Here is a 14,880-nt window from a genome sequence, read left to right as displayed (position 1 = left end):
TGAATTATAAACCTGTTTTTTTGTGATGCAGTGATGCAGGCACAGTGGAGGCTGCCGAGTTCTTGTACACCCTAATTCTTACCTGTCAGTGAGTTGGAAAGAAGGGAGGAGCTCCATGTAAGTGACTGTGCTCTACCTGCTTGGCACTATGGAATTTGCATGTGGAACCATGAACACAATGACAGAGTGGTGGATGAGCAGTTGTGTTACAGTAGTTTCTTGAAACTTACATACAGACAAGTTCATTCATAGCAAAAAAAAAAAAAAAGTAAGTATGCAGCACAGTAAGCATATGACAAAGAATCACCAGGTGTTTTGGTTATTGGTGTTCCTAGTTTGGGGTTTTTTTGTTGTTTTTTTTTCCCCCAGGGACATAATTTATTCCATTGAAACATAGGTAAGGCACACCAGAAGTTCTGTCAGAGTTTTGTTTCCATCTGTTTCATGCTGGTTTATTTCAAGTTGATGTTACTGCTTTTTATTGTGATACAAGTTATAATGAATATGTTTGGCTAACGCTACAAAATTGTTATTATACACAGTTCTTACTGAACAGGTTTGTTGCTTAAAAACTAAGAGAAAGTTTTCATAATGGTTTCAGTCTCTGAAGTGAAAAGGGTTTTCATCCATCTGTCCCCCTGCATAATGGAAAGTTGTTTCAATGGTCATCTACAGCAGCTTCTTCATACCAGTCATTTACCAGAGTTGGTTGGCAAATACCATTATAGATTTGTTTGTATTACATAAAATAACAAATCCCTTCCAAAAAGAAATCCTGACAATTTAAAAGTAAGGATAGAAAGTAAGGAAATTCTTCCCGAGTTCAGAGAGATACGAATTGTGAGTTCACATTATGGGATCACAAACTGCACATCTCTAAGTTAGGCACAAAATCCTGCTTCTGTGAAGTGTTTCGAAGGGTTTTTGCTACAATCATAAATACTTAGGACTTCTCTTCTGTATGTCATGCTGAAAGCAGCACACAACCAGTCACACAAGACCTATGTCACCCAGATACTGATTCAGTAGCTATTCCCTGAGCAAGGTTCCCATTACAAGTGTTTAATGGAGCTTTTTCAACAACTGTGCTGTCTGTAGCATAACTCTTATCTTCAGCTGTGTCCTTTGGGAGCTGGTCTCCCTATGTTAGGCATTATTGACCAAGTTGTTTATTACTTAAAGTTGCAGGTGTATATCCTTAGCAAGGCAAATTAGCTTTTGTCAGGTGCTGGGTATTCATCTGGTGGGCAAAATTCTGTGAATTCTGATCACATACAGAGCTGTTAACAGGAGTCTTCTAAGGTAGGAATGTCTGGCTGCCTTCCAGTTCACAAGTGACTACACAGAGTTTTGGGGTTTGGGAACTGACATTTTTTCCTCAATCTCATCATCTCCTATTTCTGCTCTATGTTGTCTATACTTATTGAAGGGTTAATAATTTGGTTTTGTTGTACTGGCCCTGCAATCACTAAAAAAACACAGGTTCTTTTGTGGTCTTAGATAATTTTGATGAATTCATGTTTGATGCTTAGAATGCATGAAAAGCTTCTAGAATACAGACTGTAATTGTGAGACTGGTATTTGGTTTTGATAGCAATATTTGGAGTGAGGGGACTTGGTTCTCCAGTACCTTGTATGCTATGTGCTCAATTAAAGTTGTGCAACATGAGGAACATGCTGCCAAGGTCACATTACTGTCAGTGTCTAGATGGAACTGCTGCATCCTAGCACAGGTGCATCAGGCTCAGAAAAATTTCCTTAGGTAGCCTTTTCCACAGTGGAAACTTTTCCATATGGCTTCTGCTCTCAGATCATCTGCTTGAGCAGGTTAGGATAAATTTTCAGGGCAACTGTCCCTAAGCTAAAAGCTTTAGCTAGCCCTATAGTGTCCTACAGAAAGCTCAGCATTTCATATTTCTCTGCAGCATATCTACCCCAACACAAGTCTGCAGTGTAAATAAATGTTAAAGCAAAATTTTCCACTTGCTGTAATCATAATGTATTTCACCCACTTCTATTAGATGTAACAGAAAACATGTAGTAGGGAACATCAGAGAAATCAGCTTTTTTGCAGTTTTAAGCAATATATTAACACCAACAACTTAAGCAATATTATTTTGTGTGCTCAGTTGTGGTTTATAGGCACAGCTGGAATGTGTAAAGTGATTGCTCTGCACAGAGACAGCTCAGGAAGAATTCAGAAATCTCAGTGTGTCAGCAGCCCTAAAAATTCATAGTCCAGACTCTTAGAGGAGCTGGCTCACTGTTATGTGATTTTTAATAAGTGCTGGAACCTAAGAGAAATTAGGATAAACTGGAAAACATTTGATAATTTCCTTCTGCTTAGAAAGGACCATTGTGTTGACCCTGAGCATTTGTAGGTGGCTCAGGATACCCTGAATTTGCAGAAAGATAAAAAGAAGTGGCATTACAGAAAAGTAGGTGTTGTCCAATAAGTCTTACTCCTTGTTTTGATGGGGTTCTAATTTTGTGATCCTTGAATTTAAAAGATAAAAAAACAATTTTCAGAAAAGGTGAGATGTTAATGAAAGTCAAGTTTAAATGAAAAATGAGGCTTACCTTTTTGAAAATGAGCCTGATCAGCTGCTAGAACCAGCAATGAAGGAAAGTGACAGCTTTACCACCCACTTGAGAGAAGACACCTGGGCTATTTTTACTGTCCAGAGTAATTAATGGATATCACTTGCACTTATAATTCCTCGTGTTGCACAGTCATCTTTCATTTATGTTAACCAGGATTTACCTCTGGAATCAGTGGAGTTCACCCATGAACTTGAAGACGAGTTAGGCAAAAAGTGTAAACTTAAGCCCCATTACAACCAGATGACTACATTTCTATAGAATACATTTAGTTTCATCCTGGCTTTAATCTGAATGTCTTTATTACTCGTCCTGTTGTGCTCTTTTTATGTGAAAGACACTTAAAAAATGTGGTGTATGTAGCCTGCAGCACTTTGCTGTCTCTGTCCTGGGTGCAGTGTTTTAAATACATATTTTGAAATCATGGCTAACCTAATCTGATCTTCTCTGGATCTGGAAAAGCAAGCAAATACTCTGACTTTTCTGCCATCACCTACGTCATTCCAAAAAGAGATGAATAGAGAAATAGTAGCTCATCAACTCATTTTTTGTCTGTTCCCCATCTTCCTGCTATTAGGCCATTCCCACTGTGACTGTATTGCCCCAGGAATGTGAGTGACAAGACTGGAGCCTGTATTGATAGAAAAACTTATCATTGTATGCTTTTCCCCTTACGTTTGTGATGTCCTTCTACATCCTTAGGTTTGATACCTTTCCTGAATACATTCTGTGCCATCTTTCATGTAGCTCTAGTTGGCCCTGTTGGCAAAGTGCTGTCAGCTACCAAAGATTCCCCCTGATGCTCCCAATTAGGTTGCTGGGACTGCAGGGGAGGGACAAGCAGTGACCCTGCTGAAATATATTCAGTTTTGTGTAGGTGACAGCATAGTCTGCAGTATGTTATTTCCTCCTTTCTTCTTAGTCATTTTTTGGGGGGATTCAGTGCAGGAGAGGACTGAAACTCTGAACTGGGGGCAGGAAGAGGTCAGAGTGCCATGGAATCCAGTTCTGTAGTGTAGGAAGGGCAATCCTGGTTTATAGATGAGGGTGATCCCACTGAACCACCATAAAGCAAATTTTCAGCAGTTCCATTGTAATTATTTAAAGAACTTAAAGTATTACTAGTATCACTCTAAGCACTTCTGAAAGGAGCTCTTCTGTAAATTAGCCTGAGAAAATGTTGTGAGTTTTTAAAGAATTTTTGTTCATTGATGACTACAATTCTGTTGTTCATATAATGATCTAGCCTTATCCTTTGGCTTAGATTTTTAGTAGAAAAAATCTAATACCATCTGCCATATCTAAATATTTGAAATAAATGTAGATGATTGCTAGTAAAATCACAAAACTGAAAAGCGTGTGGTAAACCTGTGTTTTTGCCTATAGTTTAATAGCTTTTATTGTGAGGATGTTGAATAAAACATTAATAAATTAAATTAATAATAAATTAAATCCCCTCATTTTATAACCTGGCATTATATTCTTGTTTTGTTATAGTCCTTTGATAAAGGAGCTGCAGGCATCTTGCAAGGATATGGAAACATGCAGTAGTATAAGTAAGCAATGATTTTTTGGTTCACAGCTCCTTTACAGAAGTCATAATCTAATCTTGTGTAAAAATCATATGCCAAAACATTTAGTATTACCCAGTTAACTGACTGTGTAATGTAAAATCATCTTTGGTCTTTTCAGTTTAGTTTAAAGTGATATGTGTACATGAAAAGACCTGAATTGAGCTGAAAGCTTATTAATGGCAAATTAAACGCATTCTAAGCATTCTGACTTCTAGTAGAGCAAAGGTCTTTTTCTTTAAATATTTCAATACCCTTGGTCAGTTATGTAGCATCATAATATCTACACAATTCACACTTTTGACTTCAGATTGGATTATCTGTGATTGTAAGTTTAAAAGTTTCTTCTTTATCTGTGCCTATCAAGTCTTCTGCAGGTGATACCTTTTATGGAATAATTTCATTTGATAATTTATCTACATGTGCTGGAAACTGTGCTTTGCATGCAAGTGCTATAAAGAATGTGCTTTGAGCTTTGCTTTCACAGGTAGAAATAAGGTGCAATGCCAGAAGGTAATTACCATTAAAATGGTAAATAACTGTATTAGGAAAAATAGAAGCCAGCTGTGGCTGTTTCTCAGGAAAGTTCTTTATGGTCAGTCGGGGTATGCTGCCAGGTACATTGAAGAAATCCTGAGAAACTGGAATACTGTAACCATTTCTTTTTCAGGAAATGGCAACTTTTCTGGGCTCAAACATGTGGCTGCTAGATCTGTAAGCTAAATTTTACCTCAGCTTTTGAGATTGCTTAGTAAGTTGGTCTCATAGATCTTGGACATAGCCTATGCCACCAATTTTGAAGAGAATACTTTGGGATGAAAGGTACTGTTATTGAATAGGGAACAAGAAAATTGTTTGTCTTACCGACTTCTCCAAATTCATTTTGAGACATTTGTCACTTTGGTATTTATTCTTAAAGGCATAAAATATCTGCCATATCACTTAGTGGGTGAATTTAGATTATTCAGTGCCAAACTGATAGACTTCACTGAGAAAAAATCAGGATGCTGTTTGCTGTTAATTCTACTCTAGTGTTTATTGATGTATTTCTGGTGCTACAGCCCTATTGAGTAAAATAGCAGTAAAGGGAGCATAGTCAGTTTGTTTCTGTTCTACATGACAGCCTTGTTTCCCAGATTTCTGATGCAATACCACTTGAATTCTAGCTGTCAGTTCAGGGGCATAAAAATTATCTTTTAATATATCAAAGAATTAAGTATTTAACATTTTCAAGTCTTTAAAAATGTAGCTTGAAATATCAATTAATCACCTATTAATCTGTTTATAGAACACAAGCAGACAATTATGTCTTAGAGGCTTTGCTTTTCATGGCCAACTTATTCTATTTCCTGTTTTAATTTGTAAATGAATTTTTAAATATCTGTCTCTTGAGGAATACCTTCTGCATCTATTTTTAAATTAATACATGGTGTTATCTCACCTAACTTCAGCCACCTGAAAGACAGGCAGCTCCTCTCAGGAATTGTCTGGTCTATAGAGAACAGCAACTACTTGCAGCATTTTTATTCCACTGTAAAAGAGGGACCTAAGGAGACTAAGCTGTTCCAAAATAGATGTTAAATTTCCTTTTGTAGTCAGTGGTAAGAGACAAATACCATGAACCATGCAAGAAGCAAAGGTAGCTTGCTGATACCAGTTACCTCAGATTTGGAAGATAGAGATAGAAGAAAATGATCCTGCTTGTAGGATGGAAAGATGCTTTTTAGTGCTGTAAATTTTTTTACCTAAATAGATTGCTACAGGACAATTTAAACTTTTTGACAATCTGACCTTTTAAAATATAATGGGTAATGATTTTTCCTTTATCTTGTTTTCTGAGTTTTGAGAAGACCACTGGAGAAGTTATAAATTTCAAACAGTGCTGTTGTTGTATTATGACCAACTGTAGGGGTTAATTAATTCTGTTGTCAAGATTTTAATAGAAATTTCATATCATAACATCTTCAGGACTCCAATCGCATGAGAAAAAATAGAGTTCTTCCTTCTTTTATGAATTCTGTGAAAGTTAGAAAAATATCTTTGTAGCCAATATCTGATATTTGTCCCCTTATTCTCTGTACTACATCATAATATATCATTGTGATAAATGTATGTACTAAAGTGGGAAGATAAACTGAAAAATAACACTCTTTTTTACAGTGGTACAATTGAAAAAGTCATTCAGCAAGAACTTCAAAAACGAAATAAAGAATTTAAGTGCACAAAGGAGGACAATATTTACTCCACACTTGCCTGAAATACATGGCTTCAGTAACCTCAATGATATTTTAACATGCATAGTAACAAAGGGATACAATTTGCCTGACGAGCTCCCTGCCACGGCAACTACCTAATTACATGAGATTGCTAATTTAGTCATGCTGTCTATCCACTGACATTCTGAAGTTGTATTATCTCTGAAATAATTACCTTACTAAAACCACTGAGACCTCATTTGCTCCTCACCAAACATTACAATGACAAACATTAATTTAAAGTTTGATTTTAATTTTTTTTTTTGTTTTGTTTTTCAGAGCTGTGTGTGCAAAGGTAAAAGTCCCTGCTTTTGTGATAGCATAAAAGGCAGTAAGGTAAGGACAAGTACATTATTTCTGATTTATTCCTTGTGTTTATTGCACTAAAGATATATTTAATTCAAACATTTGTGTTTGGGTAGTAACAGGATATGTAAGGCTGGCTGAAATATTTTGTGCTTGTGTATTTAGAGAGATCTGTAGTAGTATACTCAGAACATACATCATTACAGGTAAAAATATTTTGATCTCATTTGATAAGATGCTTCAGCTCCAACACCAAACAAGTAGGATTTGAGATGCAGCTCAACAATGGAGTTGGCAAAGCTGAGTGCTCATTTTGCAATATGCTCAGTGTGAAATGTTTGTTTATAGCTGCAAACCATCAATTCATTCTTTCAGCTGATACAGTGAAAGGATTTATTGATTTCTTATGTGGTGGTATGCTGACATTTTAAAAGGATTACATTACCTTACAAAATATCCATTAAAATAACACACGTTGTTTAATCAAGAAGGCTTTTAGATTTTGTTTTAATGCATTAGTTGTTTACAGCATTTCATGATGTTTGAAAGCCAACAGGAGAGCAACTATCTGAAGCACGAGGTCCCTTTCACAAGTTCCTAACAAATGCTGGCAGATGCCATCACCCAAGCAGCAGCTCTCCTGTTACAAGTTTTATAATTTTACCAGAAGTGTCACATTCAGTGCTTCCTTCTTTCTAGCTTTGGACCTTGCCCCTCTCCCCCTAATTCCTTTTCCACTTCCTAAAGGAAAGCTGCATCCACTCAGATCAAACAGATAAACCCTGCAGTCCAACCCAGGTGATGAGTTTCTGGGTCCTAATCACAAGCTCCTCCTGGCAGAGATTGAACAGCATGAAGTCCATGGAAAGTAAGGTCACAGCTCTGGCTGTTGCCAGTAGCAGCTTGGCAGAGACTTGGGGTGGCTTTTAGACAAACCTGAATTACAGAAATGCCAAAAATTCTTTCAAAGTCCTGCTTGTAGCTGGAAGAGCAACTGATTCACAAATGAAAGGGCCTTTATTAAGGAAGTCATGGTTTTAAGTCAGGCTGTGGGCACAGTAATTGTGATACTAAACCTTATCAGTAGATTCCAGATGTCTGTATAGGCTTAGGGCTGTGATTTATCTCACTATTGATATTCGGATGGTCAAGAATTACAGCTTTCCTCCTATACTTTTAGCAACAAGAAAAAAATGTTATATTGCACCACAGTAAACACTGCTAGATGTGCCTTTAGGAAGCTTCATTTCAGTGGTGGAGAAAGGTTCTCTCCAATTAAATATGGTCATTATTAAAATTTATTTTCATAAGTGGGAAAGGAGAGTACTGATGCCCCTAGAAAAATGTTGGTGTTTATTTTTCATGTTTTCAGTCAGTCTAAGCTGACTTTACCCTAACCAGTAAAACTGAGACCAAGGGAAAAAGTATTAGAAGACAAGCTGCCTGCTAAAGGAGAAATATTAATAACACCCACAACTTCTCTTCATCAGCTCCATGTTAAAGCAGCTGAGCAATTAGGCAGGAGTTAATCACTGTTTACACTGATGAAGTTTTTCACACAGCTTTGGAAAGTGAGGACAATTGCATTGATTAACATCCGGTGATACCTGTTCGACGTTAAGAATTTTTCCAACCTGAGAACCTTCCGATCTTGTTGATCTGTCAAGAAGGGTTTGGATAAAATTCCGTGTACTGCAGGGGGGAGAATGGAGCTGTCAGGGGGGCTCAGCGCTGCCCCACGGCTTGCAGCAGTCAGCGGGTAGCGAGTTCACTGCAGGACTATCAAGGTTTTGCTGTGAGTTAGTACCACACCCCCTCCAGTGGCACTTCTTGGTATATAGACTTGCCATTTTTTCAGAAAAAAACCTATGCCTGCTTATGATAAAAATGACACAGACACTTCGTAATACGATGCTTATTTTTATTTGTTAAAATATTCAGGGGTTATATTCAGTGTATATATATATATTTATGTGTATATATATATGTATATATTTATGTATATGTATATGTATATATATGGATTGCCAGGAAGCTGAAGAGGAGCCAGCAGTGTGCCCAGGTGGCCAAGAAGGCCAATGGCATCCTGGGCTGGCTCAGGAACAGCGTGGCCAGCAGGTCCAGGGAAGGGATTCTGCCCCTGTGCTCAGCCCTGGGGAGGCCACAGCTTGAGTCCTGTGTCCAGTTCTGGGCCCCTCAGCTCAGGAAGGAGATTGAGGTGCTGGAGCAGGTCCAAAGGAGGGCAACTGGACTGGTGAAGGGACTCGAGCACAGATCCTATGAGGTGAGGCTGAGGGAGCTGGGGGTGTTGAGGCTGGAGAAGAGGAGGCTCAGGGGAGACCTCATCACTCTCTCCAACTCCCTGAAAGGAGGTTGGAGCCAGGGGGGGGTTGGGCTCTTTTCCCAGGCAACTCTCAGCAAGACAAGAGGGCACAAGAGGTCTCAAGTTGTGCCAGGGGAGGTTTAGGTTGGATATTAGGGATAATTTCTTTCTGGAGAGGGTGCTCAGAGATTGGAATGGGCTGCCCAGGGAAGGGGTGGATTCTCCATGCCTGGAGATATTTCAAAAGAGCCTGGATGTGGCACTCAGTGCCATGGGCTGGGAACCACGGGGGGAGTGGATCAAGGGTTGGGCTTGATGATCTCTCAGGTCCCTTCCAACCCAGCCAATTCTATTATTCTATGATTCTATGATACATATATTTCACAAACAATGTTAAATCTGGTGAGTTTGTAGGACTTTGAGTGGCAAGAATTGGTAGAGAGGCAAGTCAAGGTATTTTGGCTTCCCTGAGACTTCTTTCGGATCCTGTCTTCTAGATCAAATAATAAGATACAGGGACTTCCACACAGCAAAATTTCAAATACTCTTTTATGTAACTGTCACCTAGAAAAGCAGTAGAAAAGTTCTCTAAGAGAATTGATAACCCCATCCTCTCTCTCCTATAGTATGCTGTGATGCAAAGGGTTTTGAATATGCAGCTCTTTACTGTTGTATAATTGACCATGCTAAATTGCTGCTTTTTAAAGAGCTGAAACACTTTTTCTATTAATTTCTAAGCTTTAGCCAAAACAGGGCTTGCATCTGCATTATATTTAATTAAATAATTGAAAAATCCCCTTCCACTCTGGCTTAACCTCTTGCAATCTATTTTTATAGTTTTAATCTGCTATGTATCCTTCACATAGTTTGACTATTTGAACATTGACCTTAAAAAACACATGAAGGAGTAATTGGCTATCTTAATCTCTGAGACCCAGAATAATATATTTTATTTTTTTTTAATTTTCACTTACAGCAAACTTCTTTTATTCTATCTGAATGTTTTACTTGCACTTGACTCCTAGTCATTCTTTACATGGCTTGCATGAGGAGAGGTGCTGATAGTTTGGAACTTGCCAGCTATGAATTAGGGCTGCCAGGATGGATTTGGAGTTGTGTTGCTTGTAGGGCCTACACACAATTATAGAAATATTACCATGGAATATGTGTCAGCTGCTTTCTTAAACTTTTCCTTCTGCCTGCTGGTTATCATCTGGATTCTGCAAAAATTTGAGTACTGGTATCATCTGTTATCTTCAACCATTTTTTTGAGCACAGTATTTCAGTGATACCATGTGGCCCAGACAGCACACAGGCAGGGCCACCAAAACAGGTCAGTATGGGCAAGGGTAATCCACCTGCCACAGCAGGAGATAACTATGTAGAAGTTAAGAGGTTCTGAAAGTAATGAAAGCCTTAGAAATAACTGATCAAAGGGAGAAATTATGGATATTTTAAGTTATTTTAAGTTATTTTAAGTTATTTTAAGTTATTTTAAGTTATTTTAAGTTATTTTAAGTTATTTTAAGTTATTTTAAGTTATTTTAAGTTATTTTAAGTTATTTTAAGTTATTTTAAGTTATTTTAAGTTATTTTAAGTTATTTTAAGTTATTTTAAGTTATTTTAAGTTATTTTAAGTTATTTTAAGTTAGTTATTTTATGTTTTTTATCTTAATGTTTACAGGGTGAAAAAGGCTTTCCTGGTGTTCCAGGTCCACCTGGTCAGAGAGGCTTTCCTGGTCCAGAAGGACCTCCAGGGCCACAGGGACCAAAGGTAGGTAGGTGTGTATGTAAGAGTCAGAGACCTGCTTTGCTTGACTGTGGAAGTGAACTCTGCCTGGGTGGAGATCTCTGTTTCAGAAAACAAAAGCAAAACTTCAGAGTCTCCTGTTTGGGGAGGGATATTGTGTGGTCACCACTGCAATCAAGTGGTGGCAGCTGGTTTGAGCCTTTATTGTCTGTTTTGTGGTGGACTGCAGCACCTGGACTGAACTGCCAGAGGCCAGGAATGTGGGTCTAAATAGATTATAGCAGCACAACCTCCCTCAGTTTTGTCATAGCAGGATACTCTGGTATCTGTGCAGATAGCTGAGTAGCTGATACTGAGACAATTAGAAAAAACAGATTTAAGAAAATTGGAAGAGAACGATAGATTTTAAGTTAAACCTTGTTCAGGAAATAGCTGGAAATACCATGGGGAAGTTAATTCAGTGACTTGGGCTTTCTTTCCTGTATGCTTAAACTGAGGCCAAATATGAATTTTCAATGACTGTTCCATCAGCAAAAAAAAAACAACTCAATTGCTCATTAAAAATATTTTATTTTTATTTGTCTTGAGGAACAGCACTCCTGCTGTCGTTAATAAATCAGGCAAGTTCAGCCACAGTCACAATATGTGTAGGACCTGCACTGATGTTTCTCCAGGAATGGCTTTTTATAGTGTTATTTTGTTCAGGTGTTGTTGCATTATTTTTTCCTGTCTCATTTTTCACAGTACTCTGTGGAGCTGATACTCATGGTAGATCTCATACATGTTGATGAGCCATTTATCTGAACTCACTGGAAAGTGTTTAGTAGAGCATTTCCCTTTTAATAACTAATAATAACTTCTGCCAAAATGGCAAAAAGTAAGGATAATTTATCTGGCAATAACATCTCTGTTAGCCCGAATGCCATCTATTGTAGTATATTCCAGCTAGCTTTTCCTATTCAATGCCTGTACATAATCTTAAATTAAATGTTGTCTGGGATTTTGGGAGCTATACAGTTCTGTGTGCTCTCCATTTCCTTTCTGGAAATGAGAAAAGTTTCTTATTATCAATAAAGCTCTAAATGTCTTGAAAGAGTACTGGCAGGTTCTCTCTAGACTGTGCCCTGGCAAGTCTGGCTGTTCATCTTTCAGTCATGTTTTGCTTGGTGGTTGGTACATGCACACAGCTGATCCTGAGATGATCAACACCCCTGCCTGGGAGCTGGAAGCTCTCCTGAGTACTGGTGAGGCTTCCAGATGTTTGCTTACAGGGAAGAATGCCCAGATCTCACAGTTTGAACAGATCCATAGCAACTTTAATATCTTTATTATCTTTAATATCTTTATTGATGATTGAGATGAGGGGATTGAGTCCATCATCAGCAAATCTGCAGAGACACTAAGCTGGGGGGGAGTGTGGATCAGCTGGAAGGCAGGAGGGCTCTGCAGAGGGACCTGGACAGACCGGAGAGTTGGGCTGATCCCAACGGGATGAGGTTCAAGAAGGCCAAGTGCCGGGTCCTGCACTTTGGCCACAACAACCCCATGGGGAGCTCCAGGCTGGGCACAGAGTGGCTGAGAGCAGCCAGGCAGAAAGGGAGCTGGGAGTCTGGATTGCCAGGAAGCTGAAGAGGAGGCAGCAGTGTGCCCAGGTGGCCAAGAAGGCCAATGGCATCCTGGGCTGGCTCAGGAACAGCGTGGCCAGCAGGTCCAGGGAAGGGATTCTGCCCCTGTGCTCAGCCCTGGGGAGGCCACAGCTTGAGTCCTGTGTCCAGTTCTGGGCCCCTCAGCTCAGGAAGGAGATTGAGGTGCTGGAGCAGGTCCAGAGAAGAGCAAGGAGGCTGGGAAGGGATCCAGCACAAGTCCTGTGAGGAAGGGCTGAGGGAGCTGGGGGTGTTGAGGCTGGAGAAGAGGAGGCTCAGGGGAGACCTCATCACTCTCTCCAACTCCCTGAAAGGAGGTTGGAGCCAGGGGGGGGTTGGGCTCTTTTCCCAGGCAACTCTCAGCAAGACAAGAGGGCACAAGAGGTCTCAAGTTGTGCCAGGGGAGGTTTAGGTTGGACATTAGAAAGAATTTCTTGATGGAGAGGGTGATCAGACATTGGAATGGGCTGCCCAGGGAAGGGGTGGATTCTCCATCCCTGGAGATATTTCAAAAGAGCCTGGATGTGGCACTCAGTGCCATGGGCTGGGAACCACGGGGGGAGTGGATCAAGGGTTGGACTTGGTGATCTCTGAGGTGCTTTCCAACCCAGCCAATTCTATGATTCTATGAACTGCTTTCTCTACATGTTCTGACTGTTACCTTTTTAGCCTATGGTTAGATGTACCCCGGGCCCTAAACACTGAAAAGGAGGGCAAGGTGCCAAGATTTATGGAAACTGTATAAATACATGTTTGCTTTAGTGTCTGTAGTAGAGAAGGTATTTATTTGTTTATATGGTTTTATGTGCATGTGCTGGTAGTGATATTAAAATACTGCATGTCTTGTTGACCTATACATGTTTTTTCTCAGTCATATTGAAATTCATTGCTTTCCAACTAGGGTTCTCCAGGGCTTACAGGCTTAGCTGGACCCAAAGGTATACGAGTAAGTATATCTTATGCAAACTTCAATTTATTAAATGTCATGTTAAATGCCAACTTTGTTCAATAATCCATGAAAAATAAAACCCAAACATTATACAAGATTTTAAAGTATCTTTAAAATTTATGACACAGAATATGCACATATTTTTTTTTTTTTTTTGAACTTTGCCTTTTTTGTTGCTCCTTATGTACAAGGCTCATGCTGTATGTATTTAGTAGCAGAGAATGCTATGGAAAAGACTAGAATTCCATTAATAGTTTCTTTGGTTTTTGTTCTGTGGCAAACCCAATCTATATTGATAGTGCATGAGCTACTCTTATGCTTAGTTCACAGTCAGAAGGGTTAAGTAAATAATGATCCTTTGATAGAATGTTACTTACATTCATTTTTTTAATGCTTGTGATAAGAAGGAAAACTACATCATGAGCTTAGTATTTGTCATATTATTCCTCTGTTTTTATATCATTAGGGAGTCCCAGGAATACCAGGATTTTCAGGTCCTCCTGGCCTTCCAGTAAGTAAAACCATAACTGGTTTAACCATTTCTCTCTTACTGCAGTGCTCAGAACACAATTATCCTCAGCCCAGTGTGCTCACTGTAGCCTCAACATCAGCATTTTCTCTGTCAATTAGCCCAGAGATAACATCAGCACTTCTTACTCGTTGTAATGATTTAAGAACACAGCATAAACTGTGTCAAGTCTTGTGAAACTCTTTCAGTGTTGCTGTAGGGTAATTATGAGAGTGGGAAAACAAAACTTGTGTCCATTTTGCACTTCTTTTTAGGGTGAGCCAGGAGCTGTGGGTCCTCCTGGGCGTATGGGGATTCCAGGATGCAACGGCACAAAGGTACAAGGTTATGGAGGTTGTGTCTGTGATGGCCAAAAAGCATTCTGAATTTTTTCCCCCTATATCAAATAAGTTTGATTTGGTTTGGTTTGGGTCTTTGTCAACTAGGAAAAAATTGAATCTTGAGGCCAGAGAAAGGAGAAGTGTAAGGTATAATAATACCTGTTAATGGACTTTGCTAAAAAGTTAAGAAAAATGTTTGATATTTTGTTAGATGAGATTTTTTTTCATTAAATCCAAAAGACCTAACCAGTTTTGCACAATCTGTCCTTCTGATGAAATGGGTTATAGAAATATATGTTAATTTTATTTCACCAGTATCTGGATTGCAGTTGACAATTCCTAAGACCTGAAAGCAATCAAAAAAGGCTTAATTGTAAGCTACAGGTGTACTAGTTTATGTTTCCAGCATTCTGAAAGAGAGAGTCAGAAGTATGCATACTACAGAAAATCATATATTTCTCTTGAAGCAGTGTACCAATCTGACACAGCTAATAAAGCCTGATTTCTGGGACAGAAGTCATGACCCAGTCAGTCTATTGCTCCTTCTAATAGATGTGGTAGTAATGCAGCCACAATTTTGGTATAACATTAAAAACTTCATTTTTTAAAATCACATTTACTAAAATTGGTTC

The 14,880-nt window shown here is 38.9% G+C and overlaps 1 protein-coding gene across 1 annotated transcript in view; it reads left to right on the top strand.

The window, feature by feature from the left end:
* The window catches only part of COL4A3 (collagen type IV alpha 3 chain), a 63,892-nt gene that overhangs the window by 5,874 nt on the left and 43,138 nt on the right, over positions 1 to 14,880 (top strand). Inside the window, exons 2-6 of the mRNA XM_071751760.1 lie at positions 6,707 to 6,763; positions 10,742 to 10,831; positions 13,352 to 13,396; positions 13,866 to 13,910; positions 14,183 to 14,245. Of these exons, the coding sequence (XP_071607861.1) occupies positions 6,707 to 6,763; positions 10,742 to 10,831; positions 13,352 to 13,396; positions 13,866 to 13,910; positions 14,183 to 14,245 (300 nt within the window). The remainder of the gene's footprint in view (positions 1 to 6,706; positions 6,764 to 10,741; positions 10,832 to 13,351; positions 13,397 to 13,865; positions 13,911 to 14,182; positions 14,246 to 14,880) is intronic.

The sequence above is a fragment of the Heliangelus exortis genome, chromosome 9 (assembly GCF_036169615.1).
Source record: "Heliangelus exortis chromosome 9, bHelExo1.hap1, whole genome shotgun sequence".
Classification (NCBI taxonomy): Eukaryota; Metazoa; Chordata; class Aves; order Apodiformes; family Trochilidae; genus Heliangelus; species Heliangelus exortis.
This window is presented reverse-complemented; position numbering and strand designations above follow the sequence as displayed.